General features: G+C 44.5%; 2 protein-coding genes across 2 annotated transcripts; one reads left to right on the forward strand and one right to left on the reverse strand.

Annotated features, from left to right (window-relative positions):
- The first annotated feature begins 738 nt into the window (after positions 1 to 738).
- LOC129837705 (von Willebrand factor D and EGF domain-containing protein-like) lies at positions 739 to 3,100 on the forward strand. Its single transcript, XM_055904084.1, has 5 exons — positions 739 to 1,123; positions 1,311 to 1,406; positions 1,653 to 1,757; positions 2,044 to 2,139; positions 2,780 to 3,100. The coding sequence occupies exons 1-5, from the start codon at positions 883 to 885 to the stop codon at positions 2,890 to 2,892; spliced, it is 651 nt and encodes a 216-aa protein (XP_055760059.1). The 5' UTR covers positions 739 to 882; the 3' UTR covers positions 2,893 to 3,100.
- On the reverse strand, positions 3,091 to 25,561 carry LOC129837704 (von Willebrand factor D and EGF domain-containing protein-like). Its single transcript, XM_055904083.1, has 31 exons — positions 25,182 to 25,561; positions 19,931 to 20,121; positions 18,250 to 18,481; positions 17,563 to 17,628; positions 16,668 to 16,900; positions 16,140 to 16,229; positions 15,800 to 15,962; positions 15,357 to 15,574; positions 14,804 to 14,877; positions 14,391 to 14,664; positions 13,867 to 14,069; positions 12,639 to 13,504; positions 12,278 to 12,414; positions 11,873 to 12,037; positions 11,474 to 11,578; positions 9,728 to 9,842; positions 8,902 to 9,164; positions 8,307 to 8,526; positions 7,856 to 7,990; positions 7,436 to 7,699; positions 6,736 to 7,155; positions 6,505 to 6,600; positions 6,271 to 6,366; positions 5,928 to 6,023; positions 5,681 to 5,776; positions 5,472 to 5,567; positions 5,205 to 5,300; positions 4,914 to 5,009; positions 4,708 to 4,803; positions 4,493 to 4,590; positions 3,091 to 4,397 (listed from the first exon to the last, which is right to left on the reverse strand). Exons 1-31 carry the CDS (start codon positions 25,255 to 25,257, stop codon positions 4,383 to 4,385), a joined length of 5,391 nt encoding a protein of 1,796 aa, XP_055760058.1. The 5' UTR covers positions 25,258 to 25,561; the 3' UTR covers positions 3,091 to 4,382.
- Positions 25,562 to 25,791: the final 230 nt, after the last annotated feature.

Here is a 25,791-nt window from a genome sequence, read left to right on the forward strand (position 1 = left end):
CTTTGTCTCCCTGATGTTGAGGGAGAGGTTGTTGTCTCTGATCACGTCCCTATAGGCTGCTTCATTGGTGTCGGTGATCAGTCCTACCACCGCCGTGACATCAGCAAACTTGATGATGGTGTTGGAGTCAAAAATATTAGCGTCATAGCTCATATTGCAGGACTTTGACCATGGCAAATCACCTCCCCAGCCAATCTATTGTGTGTATTGAACATTCATATTGAACTGTATAGTCTTACCTATGTAGTGTGCACCCATGAAATGAGGAGGGGATTTGCCGCCATTGGACTCTGGAGCAGTGGAAATATGTTCTCTGGAGTGATGAATCATGCTTCACTATCTGGCAGTCCGAGGACGAATCTGTTTCGTCCATTTTAATCGTTCGTCTATAGCAGCAAAAGGTGGACCAACTCCATATTAATGGCCATGATTTTGGAATGAGAGGTTCGGATAGGTGTCCACATTCTTATGCCCCCAATGCAATTATGCTGCCTAATACATCCACAGTCAGATTTCAACAGTTTCTTTTTACTGCATATTGTCAAATTATTGTATTTATTTAAATTTTATAATCAACTTTTTTTTTTTGCATTACCTAGTCCAAATATGTCATGAAAACCACTATTTGTATCCGTTTGCGTCACTTTCAATTAGGGACTTTTATTTGAAAGCCGAACAGCAATATCTACTACTGTTGTTAATCGATATTGTGGCTAGCTTCACATAGGTCCCGTCCTCTCCATACCCTTTCTCTCGGCTGACTAACATCTGCTGTAGTTTCTCTGTTCATCAGTGGGGGCGACGTGGAGAGAAGCCTTGCGGTGTCAATGCTCGAAGGACTTGGTTTCAACCCCAGTTCCCGTTGTCCACTAAGTGAAGAGGATGGTGCTCTCTCGCTGCTGCTTTATCGCGTTGATGAAGGTGGACCTCGCGCTGCTGGCCTGCTCGGTTGCGCTTGTAGGCATCTGCTTAGCGCGTTCGGACGCTCCGCGAGGGGTGGCGGTGCCGTTTGTTTTTGACCTCAAAGCGACGTGTGACCCTCCGTGCCAACATGCTGGCATCTGCATCCGAAACAACACCTGCTTCTGTTCTCGCGGGTATGAGGGAGAGACCTGCCAGTATGGTGATGTTACTTTATATTTGCCTAGAAAGGAAACAGTAAACAAAATAGCCAAACTAGAAAAGAAAAGTGATGCATTGAAGAATGTATGAAATATGTATATCATATTATTTTTCACAACATGTATGGAAAAGTTGCATGACTTTACTGAATGAGTGCTGATGAATATATTGTCTGTTGTTTTGAACAGCTAACTGCTACCCCAAATGTAAGAATGGAGGAGAGTGCCTTCGCCCTGGAAAATGCAGATGTCCTTCTGGATTTGGAGGAAAATATTGTCATAAAGGTACTAATTCTGTTAACCTTCTAGATATACAGTATGTTGGTGCTTGGTTAATGTTACAAATCTGATTAAATATTGTAATAATATATATTTATTGATAACTACAGTAGGCTAGTACAAGTAGCCTAATGTTTTATTTGGATTGAGTGTGGTTTGAAAAGGGTAGGGAGTTACGTCTTAGTCCTATAGTATAGGTTAGGAGCATGGACATGTTAGGGGATGATTTGATTGCATGTCTGTCTTTTCCAGTGAAATGTGATAGTGGATGCTGGAACGGTGGCGACTGCATCGCTGTGAACGGAGTGGCCAAGTGCATCTGTCCCTCCAGCTGGACTGGCTCCAAATGCCAAGAGGGTTTGTTTACCTCCTAATTAGCCTAATCCACACAGAGGTGAAACCAGCAGTGAGACTGGTTGCTCAGCTGGACTATTAATCAACAGTAGCTTATTAATCCTCTCCGGAACCCTCTGAAAACTTAATTCAAATGCCAAGATACCTTCACATGTACTAAAACAATAAAGAATAGTTGATTTAATTACTATCGAATGGGACAAAGAAAACACTTCACATGGCCAAAGGTATAATGGTGATTTATTGGTTCCCGGAATGTTGAGAATGCGTTGTTGCGATGTTTCCCCAGCGATCTGTCCCCAGGGGTGCAGGAACGGGGGCAGCTGTGTGGCCCCAGGAATCTGCAGCTGTCCAGAGGGCTGGCTGGGTGGAGCCTGCCACACTGGTGAGTGAGATCTTAAGATAAATGCACTAACTGTAAGTCGCTCTGGATAAGAACGTTTGCTAAATGACTAAAATGTAATGTAAAATCTTACAGATTTGGCACACACACAACCAACATAAACTATACACATTTTCAGACATGCACTTTTTTACTCTCACTCCAACAGACTCACAAACACGGTAAATTATGCACACACTTGCAGACACACTTGCACAGAAACAGGCAACAGGCCAAATAAATGTATAACCCATAACTGGAGCCTAATCACTGATCTGTTCTGGATGTGTGTCAAGTGTGTTAATTTGTAACACACTGACACACTTGGGTCAAACAATAGATAGCAGAGAAGTTAATCAGGCATGCTAAAGAATAACAAATATAAATCAGACTGTCAGAAAATTGAGAAATTGTTAACAGAAGTGTTTTTTATCCTGAAAGAATCTACTGAGTGAGAAACCTGTCAATGTGAGATATCTGTTGAAAATGACTGTTTTGAGATTTTGTTCTCGGAGATGTTTCCCCAGATGTGAAGAGGCCACCAGACTACATAATGAGCCCTCCTTCCTCTCTTTCTTAATGTAACATCTCTTTTTCTCATTTCCCCTTCCATCTGTCTCTTTCCCCTCTCTCTATCTTGCAGCTGTGTGTCACCGGCCCTGTCTGAATGGAGGCAAGTGTTTGTCTCCCGATTCGTGCCGCTGTCGCCCTCCTTACTCTGGACCACGCTGCGAGGAGAGGAAAAAGGTGTTTTAACCCTTTAGGGGTCAGAAGTCAAAGAGGGCCAGTCAGAGGCCATGTAGAACTGTATTCATTCCAAATCTGGTGCTTTAGATATCGTAAAAAAAAGTTTTTAAAGAACCACAGATTTTTGTGTTAACAATAACTTTTGACTGTTAACTTAATATCTACTATACAATTTTGGGTTTGTGCTATATAATGAATAAAATGTGGATAAAAGGTTTATTGTTATTTTCTTATGCAGTCAGATGATATACAGTAAAACAACACTTAGCGAACTGCTTTTACTAACAATATACTGTAGCCAATTAATAGTACAACTAAACTGTTACAAAAGTGTTCGTCCATCCCTTACCGTATTGTATTTCAACCATTCAACGTGTTACTTAATGCAAGTTACACAATACCTTTTTATTTTGTTTCCATATGCGTGATTTACAACAACACGGTGTAAATGTTATAAAAACAAATGTTTTGACCTATGTACAGTATAATGTACAGAAGTGATCAAGTATAACTGAATTAATACTTACAACAGATCTCGTCAACAGTCACAAAACAATTGCAGACAAGTGGCCCTAAAAATCAAACAAGCTAATACCATTTCCAAAGCAGGTGTGATGTAAAAAGAAGAATATAATTATTTCTCCATACATATTAAGTATGAAACAACAGTGCACAATAGTTTAGACAAAAAAACATACACTTTCAGTACCACAATAAACCAGAGTGGAAAAAACTTAGGTCAAATCACTAACAAGGAACAAAACAAATAGAAAAGTGGGTATTAATATCATATAAAGCTAGATTGTTCTTCAATAAACCATCAACTAGTTTTTCATCTGATTCTCTTCTCTTACTCCAACATAGCCGTGTGCAGTAACACTTTTGTATAAAAGCCTAGGATAAGGACTTTATGCATTAAAATACATGAATTAATGTCTATGTTAGATGACATAGTCTGGCTGCGTTTATACAGGCAGCACATTTCTGATCTTTTGCCCAATTACTTTCAAAAGAGCAGATCTGATTGGTCAAAAGATCAATTAGTGGAAAAAGATCAGACTTGGGCTACCTGGGTAAACGTAGCTTTTGAGACATCTACACGATTGGCATAAACATTTCTGAATGAATATGCAGTGTTTAAGACAGTATAATGCATTGTTTATGAATATGTTATGCATTTCTTATGCAAGGGCTTTACATCAATGTGCTACCTTGAGCATTGAGGTAGAAACAAAACAGGGACAATTAGATACGTGCAATATATCCAGTCCCCCTGTTCATGTACAAAGATACACACACACACACACACACACACACACACACACACACACACACACACACACACACACACACACACACACACACACACACACACACACACACACACACACACACACACACACACACACACACACACACTCCACGATCACATACTGCCTAATAAAGACTCCATTTGCATTGTGTATTTTGTAAAACTTCTGCATCTTCAGTCATTTCCCTTATGCAAGTGGGGCCTAGAAAAAAGCAAAGAGATTTTACAGTATATAATCTCCCAACAATAATTTTAAAAAACTGTTAATGAACATCCAAACTGTGACCCAATGCTCACCTTTAACCCACAGGTGACGCCAGTGTACCCGTTGCGGCAGTGGCAGAAGTTGAGCAGGACACACCTTCCCCCATTGAGGCATCTCTGCTTACAGATGGCTGTCCGTCAGGCAGAAGGAGGAAATAGTATAGAACGCAATATAAGTACAGGATAAAAGTATATAGCTATGTATTGAAACTTGGCAATACATCATATTGAATGTGAGAAGGACTCACCGGACTGACACTGTAGGCCTTCCCATCCTGTGGGACAGTGGCAGGTGTTGGGTCCCACACACTCACCACCGTTCTTACACTTCTGCAGGCACACGGCTAAATACATACACACACACACGCGCACACACACAAACAGCATTGTAAAGGCATCTTTAAATGGTGACAGGTTCAGGTTAACAGTGGTTGTACATTATGTTGACACTCACGAATGTTACACCTCTTTCCCCTCCACCCAGAGGCACAGGAGCAGGAGTTGTGCCCCACACACTTCCCTTTGTTCATGCACATGGGGTCGCACACACCTGAAAGACACAATGCAACATGCATTTTTGGCTCAATTAACATAACTGCATGTACATACTAGCTTGCTACAGGGTTATTACAATTAGGTCCTTTCATGTGCATTTATGTTGGTATAGGGCCTATAACTATTTAATACTGCATGCATAGACAGTGATGTGGGGTGTTTGGTTGTGTTGGGTGGCAGTGGCTCTTACTCTTCTGACACCGCTTCCCTGTGTAGCCCCCGGGGCAGGAGCAGACGTTGTTCCTCATACACTGACCTCCGTTCTTACAGGGAGGGCTGCACACAGCTGGAGGGCCCGGCGCACAGTGACACAGCTACAGTTATACCTCACTAAACCAAAGTACCACCATGCAATAGACTTCTGTGCAAGTTGCCGGATCACTCACTAATAGGGGACCAGTAGAATGTGTCATATTCAATCGAGGTTATTGATTGTCAGTGTGACACCTATTCTTACCAATCTGACATTGGGAGCCATAGAAGCCACCGGGACAGGCGCAGATGTTGGGTTTGATACAAGTCCCACCATTCAAACACACTGGATTGCAGACAGCTGGAGGTGAAGACAATGGAATATTGAGCCCATAGCTAAACATACTGTTGTCGAAAAGAGATATGTTCGTCATGGGCTTCTAAGTAGGAACATGTGGTGTTGATTGGCGTTACCTGAGTTACATGTTGGTCCGTACCAGCCAGACTTGCACTTACACACATCGGGAGAAATACACTCCCCTCCGTTTTCACAGTGCCTGTTGCACACCACTGAACAGAGACACACACAGACACAGTTACACACGACAACTCCTAACCCTTATACACACATTGCATTTTTTTTAGGCAAGCCAACACTGGTTTAGATAATTGTAGGGAAACATGATATACGCAAGAAAGGATCAAATGGATTATCTCTCACTGATTTCACATCTTGGCCCCACGTAACCGTAAGGACAGGTGCAGAGATTCCTGACCAGACAGGTTCCTCCATGCTGGCAAGATGGCTCACAGTTAGCTACAAACACAGCAACCAAGGGGTGTACAGAGCATCCAGTCAGAAAAGAAGAATATATACAATATTTACAATGGAGAACATATAGCCTGTACCCAGATCTGTTTGTGCCATCTTGCCAACTCGTATTACATCATTGTCAAGCCACACAATGAGTGACAATGAGTTGGCAAGTTAGCACAAACAGATTTGGGGCCAGGATATAGAGTACATAGTTAGAGTTCAAATATGTGTGGGATGATATGTTTACCTTCCTCACATGTTGGTCCGCTGTAGCCCACGGGACAGACACACACATCAGGCCTGCCACACTTCCCTTGGTTCTTGCAGTCCGGTCGGCAGACAGCTGAGAAGGTAGAATGTTAATAGAATCTACAACTTCTATGTGTAACTGAAAACAACTTATTCTAATTTACAGACATTTTTGCAGAAGTTATTTTGTAGAAACTCATCTGTCTCGTCCAACCCTGACTGTTGTTCCCACCTATGTGGCAGTTATATCCGGTATAGCCTTCTTTACAAGTGCAGGTGTTGGGTAGAGAGCACTCCATATTCCTTCCACATGGATACCGGCACACAGCTGGAAAACACCACAAACAGTTTCATGGGAACCTACAGTATACGTCCATGTAAGGATTTGAATGTTAAAAACATATAAAAAAAGAACAAAGACTATATGAATGAAAAACAGACAACAAGAGTGCTAACCGCTAACCTTTGCAGGTGAACCCATCGCCAGTGTAACCATACGGGCAGCGGCCACACTTGAAGGAGCCTGAGACTGTGGGCTCACAGGGCACACCGGAGAAGCAGGGCGAGTCCGCACAGGTCACTATGGGAGACGATGACCCCCACCTAAGGTCAGGGGTCAGGTCCACCTTGCTGCTCTGACCTCTGTTGTGATTGGTGGGGGTGGAGACTCTGGTGATAGTTCGGTCCTGGGGGCTAATAGGTGTCTTTCTCTCCACGGAGGGGACTCTCTTGCTACCCGATGAGGGCCCCTCAGTTATCCTCCTGTCCTGGGAGGAGGAGGTGGAGGAAGAAGAGGAGGAGGTGGTGCCAGTAATTTCCCTACTGGAGTCTTCTGTCACTTGGGGACGTCCATCTTCTCTGTTGGCGTTAACTGGCCTCTGTTCTGTAAAACACTGGAAGTTAGAGGACAGAGCTAGAAAAGGAACTCAAATAGGATTTGTATAGAGCTAGTATAACTCAAATCACCTCTATCAACTAACCCTGAAGACCTAGCTAAATAATATTGGCATAACAGTTAGCTTTACTAAAAGCCAGCTATGAGCCAGCAATAAAACTAATGGATTAATCCCATTTAAGCCCAGATATTTAATAACATTATAATAAACACCTAATCACATGAACCCTGTCAATCATCAGCCAAGTGATCAGGTGACTCTTCTCACCTATTGTGGTGCTTCTACTACAGGTGTGTCCGTTGCCATGGAGCCCAGGTGGACAGGGTCCACAGATGTAGCCTACTGACACGTGTGTGCTCTCGAAGCACTGCACCCCTGGGTAGCATGGTTGTCTGGAGCAGGGGGCCTGGCTTGATGGTTTAACCGTGCCAGAACCCTGGTGACCTCCTGTGGGTACAGCGGGTACAGGCACGGTCACTCTATGAATAGGCTTATAGTCATCACCCTTACCACTGGACGGCTCCGATTTAACTACAGGAGAGGAGGAGGTAGAATATAATTATTCACAGTCAGTAGAAATATATTGATAAAAAAATGAGGGTTGGGGGTGAGAGGATTGGGGTAGAGAAAGAGAGATACAGAAGGAGGAAGAGAAACAGACAGGGAGAGAGGGAGAGTGGGACCCACTGCAACTCTTCCCGTCCCCAGTGTAACCCTCTGGACAGGAGCCACAGGTGAATGAGCCCAGTGGGTTGTTGCAGCCCACCCCAGGGAAGCACGGCTCTGCGGCACATTCATCCACATCCTCTCTACAGGTATGACCTGGAACACAAAAACAACATGAATGAAATCTCAGCTTTCCACACACACACAGGATGCAATCCACGAACAAAACATCAACATCTAAATTCACTCAACCAGATAAGGAAATCTGGCACTGCTTGTATCCAAACACTGAAAGAGTGGTAATAAGGAGTATGGTTCCTATAATGGAGTGTCAAAGCACAGCTTCCTAATTGAATGATTAAAAGTAAGCTCTCAGAGTCATAAAAGCACCTGAGACCCACAAATGAGCTGCAGCATTAGCATGTACAACATACAGTGTGTGTTGTAATTCTATTTCTGTCATGTACAGTACCCGTCATTCCGGGGGGACAGATGCAGGAGAAAGAGTTGGGTCCGTCTATACACTTGACCAGACGGCAGGGGTTGGGTTTACAGTCGTCTATGTCCTCCTCACACCTGTCAACTGTGAAGCCAGCGGGACAGACGCACAGGTACTCCCCGCTGCCAGGGGGGAGGTTAATGTTTGTAACACAGGAAGCTCCGTTCAGACAGTCACAGGGCCGCAGAGAGACCTGGACACATACACACACGAGGGGAAGTGTTAGTAGAGCTTAAGTTTATTTCACAAACAGTTTGAAATGAACATATAAGTATGAAGAATGATTGACAATCCGTGAGTGATTACTGCATTTTAGTTTTGAATGTCTTGCTAACAGACATACCAAAGCAACAGACGCAGAAAGACTACTACAGCGGCAGGCTGGACAATAAGGATTGCAAATCTAGAGCTCCCTCTCGCGTTAGACAGAAAAGCTGACAATCAAGAGAAATCTCTAAGAATCCCCATTCACAAAGAGTCAACAGAATCAGTCAAGGAATTTGCATCCAAAGTTTCTTATTTTTTGGAATATCCTTATTAAACAGTGTTCTCCTCTCTTTAAACCTACCTGTACAGAGGCAAGCGTCTCAGCACTACAATCGTCTGTGATAGTGACCTGAAAGGTCTGCGTGGAGGAGGAGGCAGTAGTGTCAGTAGCCTTCCAGATGAGCAGGCCAGCGGGGGAGAGGGAGGCGTCACTGGGGCCTGACTCCAGAGTGATCAGCACCACAGAGCCTTCTGGATCCTGAGCCTGCAGCTGGTACACAAAGTTCTCTCCCTGGAACGTCTGCAGACGCCCCTGGGCTGACTGAAACACCGGTGGCTCATTCTCTTCCAGGAGCAGAATAGTCATATTTAGTAATAACGTTAATCATTTCATCATTAATGTCCATATCATTATCTGCGGTACAAAATATAAAATTATTTTTCCTTTATTTCAACTTGTTTTATTTATGTGTTTATCTATCTTTGTAAAAATGCTCTGTTCCTAGTTTGAACCAGTTGTATTCATTTCTATTATCTACTCTGATTGATCTGGAGTGATTTGGCCTCATTTTGAATGAACACTCAAATCAAAACACAGCACAAAGAACACATTGAGCCAACCACAATTACAATACCCAGAGGCCTGAAGGTACTATAATGTCTCTGACCCCAATAACACCTTGTTCCCGGTAGCACGACCAACCGCGAGCTGTAGACATACTGTAGACCTATTGCAGAGACCATGCAGCCATGTGTGTTCTCTATGACTGTGTGCTGTCGTCAGTAGTGGGTGGCAGAAAATACCTTTCAGTTTGCGTGGTATGAATTCGTATAGAGATGCTGTTGTATAATGTAAACAGCAGTTGTAAAATAAAAGTACATTATAGGTAAGAGGACATTGTACTTACTCTCAGCGATGGACCATGTGTATTTGGAGGAGTCTGATCGGCATATCAGGCAAGGGCTGCTGGGATTGAGGTCTCCCTCTCCATAACACACACTGTCAATGTTGCATGTTTTCTCCTGAGGATTGATACACAGTAACAAAATGTGCATGTACTTTTTTTGTCCATTAAAATGACATCAAATTGATCAGAAACACATTGTAGACATTGTTAATGTTGTAAATGACTGTTGTAGCTGGAAACAGCAGATTTTTTATGGAATATCTACATAGGCGTACAGAGGCCCATTATCAGCAACCATCACCCCTGTGTTCCAATGGCACGTTGTGTTAGCTAATCCAAGTTTATCATTTTAAAAGGCTAATTGATCATTAGAAAACCCTTTTGCAATTATGTTAGCACAGCTGAAAACTGTATTGCTAATTAAAGAAGCAATAAAACTGGCCTTCTTTAGACTAGTTGAGTATCTGGAGCATCAGCATTTGTGGGTTCGATTACAGGCTCAAAATGGCCAGCAACAAAGAACTCCGGGATGCTGGCCTTCTAGGCAGAGTTGCAAAGAAAAAGCCATTTCTCAGACTGGCCAATAAAAAGAAAAGATTAAGATGGGTAAAAGAACAAAGACACTGGGCAGAGGAACTCTGCCTAGAAGGCCATCATCTCGGAGTCACCTCTTCACTGTTGACGTTGAGACTGGTGTTTTGCGGGTGCTATTTAATGAAGCTGCCAGTTGAGGACTTGTGAGGCGTCTGTTTCTCAAACTAGACACTCTAATGTACTTGTCCTCTTGCCCAGTTGTGCACCCGGGCCTCCCACTCCTCTTTCTATTCTGGTTAGAGACAGTTTGCGCTGTTCTGTGAAGGGAGTAGTACACAGCGTTATACGAGATCTTCAGTTTCTTGGCAGAGAATGCCAAGAGTGTGCAAAGCTGTCATCAAGGCAAAGTTTAGCTATTTGAAGAATCTCAAATATAAATATATTTTGATTTGTTTAACAATTCTTTGGTTAGTACATGATTCCATGTGTTATTTCATAGTTTCATAGTTTCTACAATGTAGAAAATAGTAAATATAAAGAAAAACCCTTGAATGAGTAGGTGTCCTAAAACATTTGACCGGTAGTGTACATTAAATTACAAACAGAGCATTGACCACTTTTTGTTTGGGTGAAAAATTTTCTGAGTTCTTCAGAAGAAACTGGTTGGCATGCATAACTAGCAGGAGTGGTGCTCATATAGCACATGGGGATGTGTGGAACGTACTCCTCAGCCTGAAGTGTCTCTACTTGCGCCACATAGCTAGCTTTTTGTGTGGCGCCGATTGGTAAGACGCTTCAGGCTGAGGAGTACGTTTCACAGATCCCCATGTGCTACACTCACAGTTAGTTTTAAGAGGGTCAGGGCCCATGTGCTGGTTTTTCCTGGTGGGAAAGGGGCCTGCAATTTGAGATAGCCTGAACATCTGTTGAATGCCCCACAACATAATGTACAGTATCTGTTGAATGTTAGTGGCTGAAAAAGAACCCAAACTACGAAAAGCTAATTCATGCATCCTCAGGCTGAGAACATGTTCTCAATCAACTTGGAAAACACAAGGAACAAGGACATGAAAAAAAGGGGAAAGTTACCTTGTTACAATTATTGAATCATTTAAAGTCAGATTCTAATCACTAAACAACACATTCTGATCATGCTATCAGAAACATTGTGATTCCATTAAAACCCAGAGAAAAACCCCAAGAGAAACCCACCCTGGAGGTACAGAGAACGTCAGCATTGAGCGTGCAGATCTGACAGGCTCCATCGAACAGGGTCAGGATCTTGGCGTTGCTGTAACCGTAGCCGTCGTTGGACACCTGCCAGGACAATGTTAATGACTTACTTATCAGTGACTGCTGGTAATAAATATTTACAGAAGCTCCTACTATAAGTAAGGGTCTCTTGTCCAAGTTGCACCATCTTGAAAACATCTGGTAGGTGTGCAAACAAACCATATTACAACACTTGGCCAGAACACTGCCCTGCTGCAAACAGTACTCTTGCTTAGGGCTCTGTTATCCAGCTGTATTTTATGGGGGATTTGCTCATTCCCAAATGAGTCTGGACCCAAAACATTACTGAGATGTGCTGCATAGCGTTGTTCCACTGACTTTGATCTGCCAGCGTGCGAGGGGTCTGTCGGTGGGCGTATCCAGGTCCAGGCCTGCACTGGGTTGTCTGTACTCCAGGGGGAGCTGACACTCCAAACCTGACACATGCAGGAAGGTAGCCAGGGAAAACTGAGGTTCGTCCAGGGTCCACTCACCATCCACAAACTGGACACACGCAGACAAGAGACAGGCGGGGACACGTGGGTCAGAAGTACTGTGCTACAGAAAATAATATCACAGGTATGGAGGTGTGTGTGTGTGTGTGCGTGTGTGTGTGTGTGTGTGTGTGTGTGTGTGTGTGTGTGTGTGTGTGTGTGTGTGTGTGTGTGTGTGTGTGTGTGTGTGTGTGTGTGTGTGTGTGTGTGTGTGTGTGTGTGTGTTTCTGTGTGTGGTGTAATATGGTACCTTTTCCTTCAAAAATTCACACTTGAGTTCATAGGAGTCTTTGAAGCCTTGTCCAAAGACCTGTACAGTGGAGCAGTCGCTCTGTCTGACATCACACAGTCCCTCATTCTCCAGCTCTGTGATCTCTGGAGTCTGGTCTTCACCATCCCAAACGACACCAGAAACAGACAAATGAGAAGCAAAAAAAATGTCAGCAGGTTTTTAACAAATCGCTTCACTAGGATTTTAGCAGATTACTGTGATATGTCTTTCATTTTGATGAACTATGAGCCAAACCCTGGCCTAGTTTTGATTTACAATATGTATGATTGACTTAAGAGTATAGATGTGTGTTACAGATCCTACCCTCCCCTCTTCTCACCAGAGATAACGCTGCAGTCGTAGGAGCCGAACCCGGGGAAGCACACACACCCCCACTCGGAGCACTGGCCATTCCCATTACATAGACTTGGACACTTGAGGAAGGACAACATCTCCTGGTGCTCTCCCTCTCTCCCCCTCTCCTCCACTAGCCTCCTCTCACACTCGTTCTCAAGCAGAGGCAGAGTAGCGCCCACCCAGGCCTGGTCGTCCTTTAGCTGGAGGTCGCTGACGCACATAGCCACCGCCTGGCTCACTATGGCCGGGCCTAACAGCCAGCCGCAGCCCAGGGCCACGCTGGAGTTAGCCACCGCCCGCTGGCACTGCACTCTGGCCTGGTGCTGTGTTAGCCCAGACGGGGTGGGCCAGGTGGGGGGAGGGGAGGACTCGGGCCGGGCCGCCAGCTCGTGGTCCTCAGGGAAGAAGTAGGTGAAGTCTTCCAGGTCGGACTGGCTCAGGCTCTGGTACGGCATGTTGGGGAGGAACTGGTAGGACTGGCGCCTTCCACGGCTCCTCTGGTTGTTGGATCCATGGCTGGAGCCTGTTAGGGTAGAGCCTCTCTCTACAGGCTGGGCGGCGGTGTCCTCGGCCCGGCCGTGCTGGTTGGAGTTCCATGAGGGGTGGTCGTGGTGGCCTTTGAACAGCTCTACTGAGTTGTATTCGGCGGTGACATCCAGAGTGGGGATGATACTGTGGAGTCTCACGTTGCCGTGGTGAGAACAGGAGGAGTCGAAGCCAGGGATTGGCTGAGACCTGGTTAGCGGGGACGTGGGGCGGGACTCTTCTTCACAGTTACAATACCTGTGAGGGTTTGGGGCGCTCTGATAGGACGGAACGGTGTCAAACAAGCTGCTACCAGGAGGGAGTCTGCCAGAAGAGAAATACATACTTATCAGTTAGGATCTCGACGGAAATACATTCAACAAATAATAATGTAACACAGTAACAGTAACCACAGCTGAAAGAGCTCATGTAAAATGTTCAATATGATTCATATCCATTGTTTGAAAGAACAGTCTCAGGTCCGGACTTTGTCGTTGCACTTGGAATGGGACAAAGCCCCTGCTTTGCAGATCTAAACAAACTGTACAGGCATAGGAATTACAATGAAAGCTGCAGTGCAATCACTGATAGGCTGGTTAGAACTATCACCACATATCTTCTTCAGATCTGCAAACTCCATAGCGTTAGGGACCAGAGGTTGATTTGAGACTTGGCATCAGACTAACTTCCATTCAGAGATGAAGGCTGCTACGTCTTCGTTGTCCAGCACTGCGCCCCCTGCTGTGTGGAGGTCATTGTGGGTCTGTCCGTCATACGTCCCACACAGGCCCTGGGTTTGGCTCCAGTCGGAGCTGGGGGCTCTCAGGGTCAGACTCATGCCCCAGTCAGACACATCGGCACGCACAAACGCCCCCGACGAGAAGGTCATCTACAGCACAGACAGAAAGGGGATTAGATCCTATTGTATTCTGTTGTATTTCATTTGATTTTGTTCTATTCTATTACAACTAAATGATTTTCTGCTTTCCAGTGCGTCGCCATATCATCACAGTCTATATCATTTCATAATTAGCATAAACAATTGAATACCGACTTTGCACTGTAAGTTTACACTGCCTTTCTCAACACCCTATTGGCTAATGACTACTTCCCGTGGGAGTGGGCTTCAACTCAGTGACCTTTTCTTTTTCCTGCCACCACCAACTCATCGGAGGACAACTTAAATGTTTTTATTTATTTATTCACTCACTGTGACTTTGCGTCCTTGGTAAGACTCAGTGATGCGGATGCCGCTCTTGCCCACGTCCCTGTTCTTCACCGACAGGTGCGGCCTGGTGTCCCCCAGCTCTCCGTTGCACATGTCGAAGGCTATGACATCACCGCCGTCTCTTGCCACGAAACCGCACGTGCACGAGGCGTGGTGGACAAGGCTCCCGCACTCCCACTGGCGCACGTGGACCTCGAACAGCTGCCGCGTGCTCTTGTACAGCACAAACGTCCCGATCTGGTAGTTGTCATACTGCCTGGAAGGAAATGCATGAAATACATAACAGTATCAGCTACTCTAATGTGTATTCATGTGATTGTTATCATATTTGCAGGCTAACATTGCCTTGACTGCATCTATCATTATGGCTGACTATAAAGGAGTGACTGAAGTACCTGCCATCAAACGTGATAATGTGAGGATCAGTGAAAGAGTAGCAGTATGCAGAGGGAACATCCGTCACTGTGATCTGAAAACACAGAGCAGATATCACATATCAGATATCATTTATTTCATTTTCACATTCAGCTATCTAGATGAGAAAATAAAGTGTATACAGTACATGCTTATATGAGTGTGTTGGCAACTTACAGTTTGTGTATGGGCACTGTGGCAGTGAGAAAATGTACACTATACATTATATACAGCATCATCGTATATTCTGCATTGAGTGAATTAAGTGTAACAACCTAGACCGGTCCCAGATCTGTTAACAACCTAAACTGGTCCCAGATCTGTTAACAACCTAGACTGGTCACAGATCTGTTCATGCTGTCTTGCAAAGTTTTATGCCAAACAGTGTGACAATGACCATAGGAGTTGGTAAGACAGCACAAACAGATCTGGGACCAGAGGAGAATACAGAACAAACAGGCCTGGGACCAGGCTAATAACAACCGCCACTCTCCTCCCAACCCATCACAAGGGTGTTTTTTCCAGTTACAGTACCTGGACACTCTGTGGTGTGTAGCCGCTCCAGAGGAAGTTGGATGTGACGATGGGGTTGACAGAGATCTGTGTCGTCCTGTCCCCGTCCTTGAGGAAGTCTGTGACCGCGCTGAGGTGAACCAGGGCCTGGCTACACACCCCGTTTCGACACCCCAGACTCTGGGAGAGATCCACCCGGCACGACGACAACACCACGTCTGGACCCAGCAGATGGTCTCCTTCAGAGGAACAAATATATAATTTAATGGTTGTTGTCATTGGCTTTGTTTTTGTTTATTGTGTAGGGATATCGACATGTCAATATGCATTGTCACTGGAGAATCAAGACGCTATGTAAATAAAACGTATTGCCAAAATCAGTTATTAAAAATACAACATATTGAAGAATCTAACTTTACTGTGGTGATACTGTGAGTATGCCGGATTACTTACGAAGCCTTTACCTTGATTGTTTGTACTCAGGTGTAAGGAGAGAGTACACTGCTCTGTGGTGGAGGAGGAGGTGGAGGAGGAGGCATCGCCAGGGCAGGGGATAGGGATGGTACTCTCCACAGTCAACTCACAGTCCTTCCCATCCTCAGACACAGTAGTCACCTCTGGTTTCAACTGCAGAGACAAGTCACAAGAGAAATTCTGACTAACCAGTGACTATTTAAAACAAAAAAGGAGACACACAAACCCAGACCCAGAGAGAGAGAGACAGACAGGCATGCACGCACACACAACTTACACACACTCAAACACCAAATCCTTGAAATAGTGTTCTCTATCTCTTTGACTTACCCTGATCCCGGCAAAGAACTCTTCGCTCTCCACTGGGGTTCCCTGGATGTCCGGCGAGTCCAGAAAAAAACTGGAGCAACTGCAGTAAATCTGACAGAGAGGGAAGGACAGCCACAGGCGTTCAAGAGGAAGAGAGGCTACAGTTCAGGATGTAGAAAAGCCTTTATAGTTGAAGCCAGGTGATAGACATGATACCACAGTAAAAAAAAAGCAACATGTATAACAAGAGATAAAAGAATGACATGACAATATACTGTAAAACTTTGATGGCCGGTGGCAGTCTAGGTTTTCAACACGGCCAGCTTTATTGCTCTATAACCTCACTTGTAAAACAAATTCACTTCAGTTTTCAGAGAGAGCTCGGAAGCTAGCATAATTTTTTGCATTTGACTGTTTTACAAGCGAGGTAGAAGCTACCCGTAACCACAAGTCGCGGATCAAATTACACTACCCTCGATCTTAACTTTTACCATTAGAGAGGAAAAGTATCTGACCCTGTGTCAGTGGTTAGGGGTAACTTCTACCCACCTTGTCCCCCAGTCGGAGGTTGATCCCGTCCAGCTCGATGAAGGCAACGGTTTGGACAGTAGTCTCCTGTTTCAGTTCCTCTTTGATGCCTTGGTGGGAGAGGCGAGACCAGGCAACCACATAGCCTAGGGAGCTGTTCAGGCTATGGCCCTCGAAGCTGCACTTCAGGTAGACGATGCTTCCAGAGAGTTCTGCTAATATCACAGGCACCGCTGGGGAAGGAGGCTGTTTGGCTGGAAGGGATAACGGAGTCGTGTTCAGTAGAGTACCCCGAAGCAAAATGTTTAGCAACATATTTTATTGGACAAAATGGGTAGTTTCACTCAGTTTTCTTCCTACTGAACATGTAACTGGTATTTACATGGATAGAGCAGGTAATAATGTATACAGTATTTGGGTGATATGAGATGGTTGTGTATAATAGAAGCTTGGCTGAATGTTTTTTGTCCTGTGACCCACCAAGTAATCAAAATCTATATTTCAGGCAAAGATCCGGTCATCAGCCACTGCCTTCCAGTGGGTCCCAACATTTTGGTCTATTTCTGTAACTCTAATCAGGGAAAGGGGCGAAACATAACAAACCAAAACAGTAGGTACCAACACGGTAGGTACCTTCTCATATTCATAGTATCCCTTCCAACTTGATAACTTCTCTTGTGTGATTAAAAGTTCATTAAACCAGCCCCCCTCCTCCTTCGCCCTAAAACCGGCAGAGGGATAATTCACAACCTCGCCGACACAAATGCTTAGCTCATTAAGAGGACCTGTGAGGGGCCAGTTGCTGCATTCCACACCGCATGGCAATTCTGACGTGGATTGTTGTGGTGCCTGACTTTAACAAGGGCCTCCTATAGAGCCAGACAACACACAGTCAGGAGGCAGAGAGCTCACTCACCTTTACACGCTCTATCAACCTCCACCTCGTCAGGACCACACACCACCGCCGCAGAGTCTGACATCTCTAAATGGTGAACGATAGCAGGACAATTAACAATGGTGGTCTTAACAGTTAACACCACAGAGGTCTGAGTCACTAGCACATAAATAACAGTTTAATGAGTTACATGCAGTTAGTGCTAATTCTTTTAAGTTTTTACAGTTGTATCATGTCACCTTTATATAGGCTATTACCACTATAATAATGATAACATTTGTTATATCCTATTCTAGGAGCATGTACAGCATTTAGCAAACACTTGTAAAAGAAACCTAAAGTAATGTCATGTTTACATTGAGACATACAGTAAGAGATCAAAGCATAGAGCATTGGCAATACGCTATGAAAGTGATGCAGCACTACATCGTACTGTACTTCTGGGGTCAGCCCTAATCTTTTGAATGGGCTTGACTATTATATCATCAAATTCATGAAAACACATCCGTTTACACAATTATATTTGTGTTTGTGGATGAATTGCCTTTTATGACATTTTGGCGCTGAAGACCATAGCGCTCCGTTTTTGCCCATTGAAGAAAGAAAAAACTACAAGGCTACTTCCTGGAAAATGCCGCCCCCCTTTCATAGCGTACGGAGCTCCTCATTGCCTCCACCTAAACAGACTATCGTAAAGAGCTGGTGTACCCTGTGCGCAGTAGCCCATGCAACCCTGGGTGGGCTGGAGCAGGTAGACGTAGAAGTCTCCACAGTTGCGCACGGTGACAGGGATGCGGAACAGGCAGCAGTCCTTACTGCTGCTGAGGAAGAACTGCCAGGTGGCACAGGCCGTCAGCTGCGTCACCTCCAGGGGCCGCGGAAGGCTCTCGCCCTCCCCCAGAGACAGCCAGACTGGGGCCTGGGTCCCACAGTGGTTCACCTGGTGAACACAGATGAAGACAATAGAGAACAGAATAAGACTAATTTAGCCTGGTTCTAGATCTGTTTGCACTGTCTTGCAAACTTCTAGCCACTCATTGTGATAATATAACTGTCCCCAGTCCACCTGGCCGTGCTGCTGCTCCAGTTTCAACTATTCTGCCTGCAGCTATGGAACCCTGACCTGTTCACCGGACGTGCTACCTGTCCCAGACCTGCTGTTTTCAACTCTCTAGAGACCGCAGGAGCGGTAGAGATACTCTTAATGATCGGCTATGAAAAGCCAACTGACATTTACTCCTGAGGTGCTGACTTGCTGCACCCTCGACAACTACTGTGATTATTATTATTTGACCATGCTGATCATTTATGAACATTTGAACATCTTGGCCATGTTCTGTTATAATCTCCACCCGGCACAGCCAGAAGAGGACTGGCCACCCCTCATAGCCTGGTTCCTCTCTAGGTTTCTTCCTAGGTTTTGGCCTTTCTAGGGAGTTTTTCCTAGCCACCGTGCTTCTACACCTGCATTGCTTGCTGTTTGGGGTTTTAGGCTGGGTTTCTGTACAGCACTTTGAGATATCAGCTGATGTAAGAAGGGCTATATAAATAAATTTGATTTGATTTGATAAGTAAGACAGCACAAATATGTCTGGAACCAGGCTAGTTTATACTGGGTGGTAATAATACAACCATATCGGTAATGATTGGTAGGGCGACACTTTGCAGGCAACAACTGCAATATGACACATGATAATGCCTTGGGAAGAAGAGGAAGCTGACACCTCTGATGGATCCTTCAGTCTGCAGCACAGCAGGCAGCCCAGGGAAAATGAGGAACATCTTTCTCTCGCTCTCTGTCTAACCATGTCTCTCTCTAACCCTATCTCTCTGTCTCTCTCTAACCCTGTCTCTCCCAGTCTCTCTCGTCTCTCTCCTGTCTCTCCTGTGTCTCTAATATCTCTCTCCTGTCTCTTGCTCTCTTTGGTCCCGTGCTTAATGCATAATAAGTTACAAACAATGCAAAAAAACTAAAAAATAGCACAGTTGGTTAGGAGCCCGTAAAACGGCAGCCCCTCCGGCGCCATTGTAAGATCTTATATCATGGGGACAATATTTTTCTGTACTGTTCTGACTGAGGCATGGCATTTGCTATGAAAGACCACCTAAACATTCAGTCTTCAACGGAGGTCCGGAGGGCGGCACTGACATTTAAAAAAAATATTTCCTCTGCGTCAAAATTAAATTAAAAGAGTCCTCTATCCATCGTTTTTGGAATTTTCAATGCTTTCTGACTGTCTATCTTTCATTTCGGCGATTATTAGCGAGCTGGACACAGTCAAGAAACGGGTGTTAGCGACACGTATGGGGTGACCTCCATACATTGTAACATGCTTTGAGACCTAGAGCGAAAAAGTACAATAAAATGAAATGTATCATCTGTATTTACCTCCACACATTGTGTGGGCATGCTGGCAGGCTTGTCAAAGATCTGGAACTGGTACCAGCCTGGTATGAGGGAATGGTCACAGATGAAGTCCTGGAGGGCTGACTGCTGCAGGCTGCGGGAGCTGAAACTGGTGCTGCGGTATGGGTTCTGGAGCAGAGAGTGACCACCCGGAGCACATTCTGGGGGCAGCACTGAGGATAGACACAAGCAGCCAAACATGTAGCACGAACATGATTGAATAAGGTGCTGCTATGTTTTCCCCTCAAAGCATGTACACACGCACGCATATGCACACAATTTGATTTGAAGTTACCGATCCCAAGTTACCCCCCCAACACACACAATCAACTGAGTTAGCAATGAAACACTGTCAATACTATGTTGCAACCATGTAATAACTAGGCCTAGCCTAATCATAGCAATTGTAAAATAGGAGTTATGGGATTATGAGACAAATTAGTGTTGAAAATATGTTTATCTTGTGATCTTGTTTGTACTTTTGTGCATAAAAACAACATTTATTTGGAGAAATTAAACTCTTAACAAAACAACAATTTTCTGGAGTTGGAATGTCTAGGAGTTGTGACTAGAGGGAGTACAACTACGACTGGAAGTTACTTTTCGCAGCAGGTTAGGAGAGCATTTTAGCTAAACCTAACCTTTTTCTAACCTTAACCTAAGTCTCCTAACCAGCCACATTAATCACCTTAACCTGCTGCGTAAATGATCCTAACCTGCTACGAAAAAGTCACTTCCGGTCGTAGCTGTACTCCCTCTAGTCAGAACCAAAAATAGTGACATCATAGAGTGACACTGACATTCTAGGTGCATCAATTAAACAATTACTTGACTAAACAACAAAGTACTGTACTTTCAAAAAATAGTGTTAAAATAGTTAAAATAACTGTTTATAACTATGGAGGATCATAACCCTTTCCAGAGTAACGCCTTCACACCTGACTCAACACAAGGTAAGCATTTTATGTTCAATTACTATTTCAACCTCTCAAAACTGTCTGTTAGCTTTTTAGCTCTCTAACTATCTATGCTTTATTCCAAAGTTAGCATGAAATTATCATTTCGGATGACAGAAATTAACAAGGCAAAGGCATAATGACTTTACAAATGCATTTATTCATAATATACTGTACAAAATATTTTGTGAATCAAAAAATGATCATCTGGTTTCCTTTTAGGAAACAGCCTGCTGGCAGGGCAGGTAACTCTGGTCATAGATCACAGCACAAACCCTATGGTTGTTACAGCCCATTTCCAGCAGCCGCCTAATCATCCCAATCTCCTTCATTACCATCTTTATCATCACCATCAACCCCTTCTTTCTCATCCTCAAACCCATCAACATGCTATCTATGGCACATTGTTGTCTACCAAAGATCAGCCCCCTCAGCCACCACCAGTGCCACAAACCTGGGCAGTATGCCCCCGCACCAGGGTACATCTGTGTTGCTGCACCAGCACCTGCAGCCAACATTACCATGGCACCTATTGACACAACACTGAACACTGGCAATCCAGCTGTCCCATTGGAGGAGGCTACAGGAAGCCCTGTGATGGATGCTACTAAAAAGAAAGTGGAAGAAGCAGAGCAGGGAAGAGGGGAGACAACAAAGAAGACGGCCATCATTGGAGAGGTTGGTGACAGTAGTGATGGCGTGAACAGTGAAAAGAGGGAGGTGAGAGTAACCCTAGTCCCAATGTGGTCCAAGGAGCGGTGGTCCAAGGAGCGGTGCTGCAGATGGAGGTGGAGACAGAACAGGTTCAGACATTTCCTCATCCAGGAAGCAGAAAGGTAGCATTAAGGGGGGTACGTTTGGGGCGGAGCCTACCCCAAACGCTCCCCAACCTTCAAGGAGCTGTCTGGGTCATCAGATGATGCAGTCTGTTCAGGTCTTCCAGAAACTTGGGGTAAAAGCACCAGACATCCAATAAGTCCAACCAGTCCATTCCCAATGAACAAATTACAGAAGAAAATCTGCTAGACTTTGATCTGCTAGACTTTGAGACAATTCATGTTACCGTAGCAAACAGTAACTCCTCAGTGGTGTAAGTAAGAATACGAGATGATATAAATACTATTGGGGCATCCCAAGCTGAACATCCTTCGTCTGCAAAACCAACTGTCTTTGACAACCCAATAACACTTGAGAACCTATCACAGACGTCTGCTAGCTCCACAACCAAGTCCGTCTCCCCATCCTGTCAGAGTAGGCAACCAACTTCACCACGGGGAACAATATACTCCCAACCCTTCACACCACCCCCAACCCTCAACCAAGGAGAAGGTACCGTGGTTCTCGCCATCAGTTTCCCTCGTTACCCAACACGTGCCATCACCCACCCCCTCCTGGGCAGTACGGGAGGTTACCCCCGCCTGATTCCCTCTACTTCCCCTGCCCGAGGCAGGCCTCGGTGCCCATCTCTCTGTGGCAGAGGGAGGACATGAAGAGGAAGACCCAGCAGCAGAGAGAAAGGGTGTCCCGGATCACCAAACAGGGCTGGGACCACAACGTGTTCATCAACAGGGACCAGTACACTCTGGAAAATACCTGAGTAGTCCCACAGTACCCATGCTGAAGTGCACCATGAGTGCCTGGAAAAAAACTCATGGAGATCTGGAATAAATTAAATAAATATAAATAAATACATTTTTTGGTTTGAACATGTATTTTGTGTATCTTTTCGTAAACTATAGTGATGCACGGGGTATACTACAAAAGATGGTAAAGATGGTTCACGTCTATGTTTTCTACATTGACTGTCACTGTACTGCATGCAAGTCACGGGCAGTCATGTTTCACTAATTCATTGATTTACAGGGAAGTGTTATTGTCAAATCCACTATGCAGAGTGGGGAGATCCACTTTGAACGTGATTGTCTTCTACTTCCCCTACATCTATGTTGTAATTTAATGTATCCAATGACAGTCCCAGCTGGGAGCAGTCAGAGTGGAAGTGTCTAGTATGAAAGAATCCGTTACCAAACATGGCGTCTCCAATATTGATCAGGAACTAAGTCGTAGCCAAAGCTAACAGCCTTATTATTTCTAGGCTTCCAAGTCAAGTAGAGACACTTCAGCTCTGGCAGGATGTGACTGCTAATGTCCATGTGCTCCGTTTTAATATATGCCTTCACATGAGAGGTATCATAAAAGGGGGAAGGAATATGAGGTACTTGCTATTCAATGGCATGTGGTAAAAAACTGCTGTGGTGATCAGAATGTTGCTTACGATAAGCATGTTAAAAGCAGCATCAAAGACAGTCTGACTTCTCAGTTTAGGGTGAAATGTGAAATTGAAACAGAAGGGAAAGAATTTATTTTGGAGCATACCGAAGCAAGACCCTTGGGTGTTGGACAGAATCTAAATGAAAGACATCCTCTCGAAACTTTGCTGAGAGGGACAGTAGTCCTACTGCAAATACTGCTGTTCTAAAGCAGGAATGTTTGGTAGTTGCCACAGTAACACCAGCTGTGTTCACCTGAGTAACAATTCTGACACCACAGTCAGGTAATGGTGGAGCAACATTGTAAAAACATTCTCAAATGTGCTACTGATGCTCTTGATTTTATGTAGGTGTGTCCGTTACAATGTATCTGGCATAAGAGCAGAGGATAAAAATGAACTTTCAGTTCAATTACCAACAACACTTATTACAACAAGATCATGGTAAGTGTGTTGTTGAACGTAACCACAAAACAAAAAATTATGAAGCAATCAGAAATTGCTTAACAAGGGAAAAAGTGTACTTAGGTCATACTACCATCAAATAGGATTACTATTAACTGCAAGCCTAACAAAAATATACTATAATCATGATTTCTCAAGTATTTAATATCAAACTAATTTGACTGTCTTCAATATACAGGACAAAATATGGGCCTAGATTCTGCTGTTCTTCCAAACATTTCCACAGAGGCCTACACCTCTGGAGGTTTTATCCAGCCATCTACTCCATTGATTGATTATGTCTACACTCCACACCCTCAGCCCTTTCCGATGTTGCTTATTGGTCCAGCCTGGCCCTCACTGCCATACCACTGTGTTCCAACCATGGTGGGTGCTGCTATACCTCCCGTGTCAGTGGTTGATCCCAGCATCCCCTCTACGGTGATGAAAAGGAGAGAAGGATAAAAGGTAACCAGCTGTTAGGTCGAGGGCAAAAAGAGACCCTAACAGTTTCACTCAGAAATATAGGAGACTGATGACGGTGATGGGCAAGACTGCAACCAAAATTGACGACGCCTCTTATACAAACTATCAGAGATGGGACGGTTATGTGGTGAATCTTCCAAGTCAGGCAATTGAGGCCCAAACAGAAGAGGTGGGTACCTCTGACAGAGACTTATATATGCTAATGGTTAATGAAGAGCAGAACAGCACGAGGGAAAATAAAGAGGAAGACAAAATGAATAGAGAGAAAAAGAGAACTCTAAAAGTGAGAGCTGTGGGACTTAAAGGCCAACATGAGATGAGTGAAAAGCCAAGTGAAAAGTCATAGCCCCAACTAACTATGACATAGTGACGACAGTCGGACAAGCCGTTGCAGGTGACGACAGGAGCTTTCAGAGCTACCCTATCATCGTTCACTCTCAGCAGTGCCTGGTCAGTCCGTCTCTCTTCAGCCAAGACGGGAACTCTCATAGTCAATGTCCTGAGATACCCTCCATCACCATATCCCTGTCAGAGTGGGCGGCCCTCATGGACACGTGTCTCTCCCCACCTTGGCCACAGGGTTCAAAGGCTTGTGTGGTTGGAGAAGAAACAGACAGGCTTGGCCCCTGCTGCCTCCAATGACAGGTCAATAGACTGCCATAGCAATGAGAGTCGTAGGTATGTGCCCTTAGATGACAGCACCTCGATTAATGAACTTTACTATCAGTATGCATGCCACAGATTTACACCATTCTTACCAGATGGACAGGACTAACGAATGTAGAGAGCAGGTACAAAAAAATCACCCGAGACGTTATCTGGCTGTAATAAATTATATATGTTCAGCATTAAAAACGGTATTGTCACCTTTTCTTCCATAGTTATGCTACATTTATCACCCAGTTCATAAAGTAGGCCTACTGTTTTCATAATATTAATCGTAAACCATGTCCGTTGTAGAAATAAGCTTGAACCCCATTGGTAGGGTACAGGTAATTTTAGCACTTAATTTAAAGGTCTACATACAATTTAGTCCCAATTTGGCATGATCAATTAATTACATTGGCATATCACTTACCTGTTTGACAAAACGTTGTATTGGGGAGTAAAATTGTGAGGAAATAGAAAAGATCCAAAACTATTTTAAGTTTCATTGCTCACGACCCAATGTGAAGCCTTCCAAAATGACCCCTGACAGACCACGGTTTTACAAAGGCCCTTGGCTCCTCAAAAGGTACGCGCAGTTCAGCTGCCTTCGGTTTTTCCAGAAGCCTAAAAAAAGAGTAGGGGTAGGCAGAAATAAACGACAATCAACGACACCGCCGAGAGTCAAAGAAAGTCCGTTTCTAAGAGGTTCACAGGAGCTGATAAAAGCACTTTCCCCGGCACACCGGACTGCGGCGCGTGACCACAAACTCCACGAGGAATAGCAGCATCATATTAGGAGGAGCGTCCACGAACCTTATCTCCACCGAATCTACAGCAGCGACTGTTTGGACAAGGACAAGCGATAACAGGATTAAAGTCGGGGACTATTCAGCTGCATCAACAGGAAAGTGGTCGAGTCGTCATCATCATTGTGGTCATTCATTCACTGAGAACTAATGCAGCTTTCAATTTTGAGCAAATTTAAAAATGGTAGGCTTAAATTAATGAAATAAAAGTAGAATGTATGCTTTTTTTGTTGT

Source organism: Salvelinus fontinalis, chromosome 38, assembly GCF_029448725.1.
Source record: "Salvelinus fontinalis isolate EN_2023a chromosome 38, ASM2944872v1, whole genome shotgun sequence".
NCBI lineage: Eukaryota > Metazoa > Chordata > Actinopteri > Salmoniformes > Salmonidae > Salvelinus > Salvelinus fontinalis.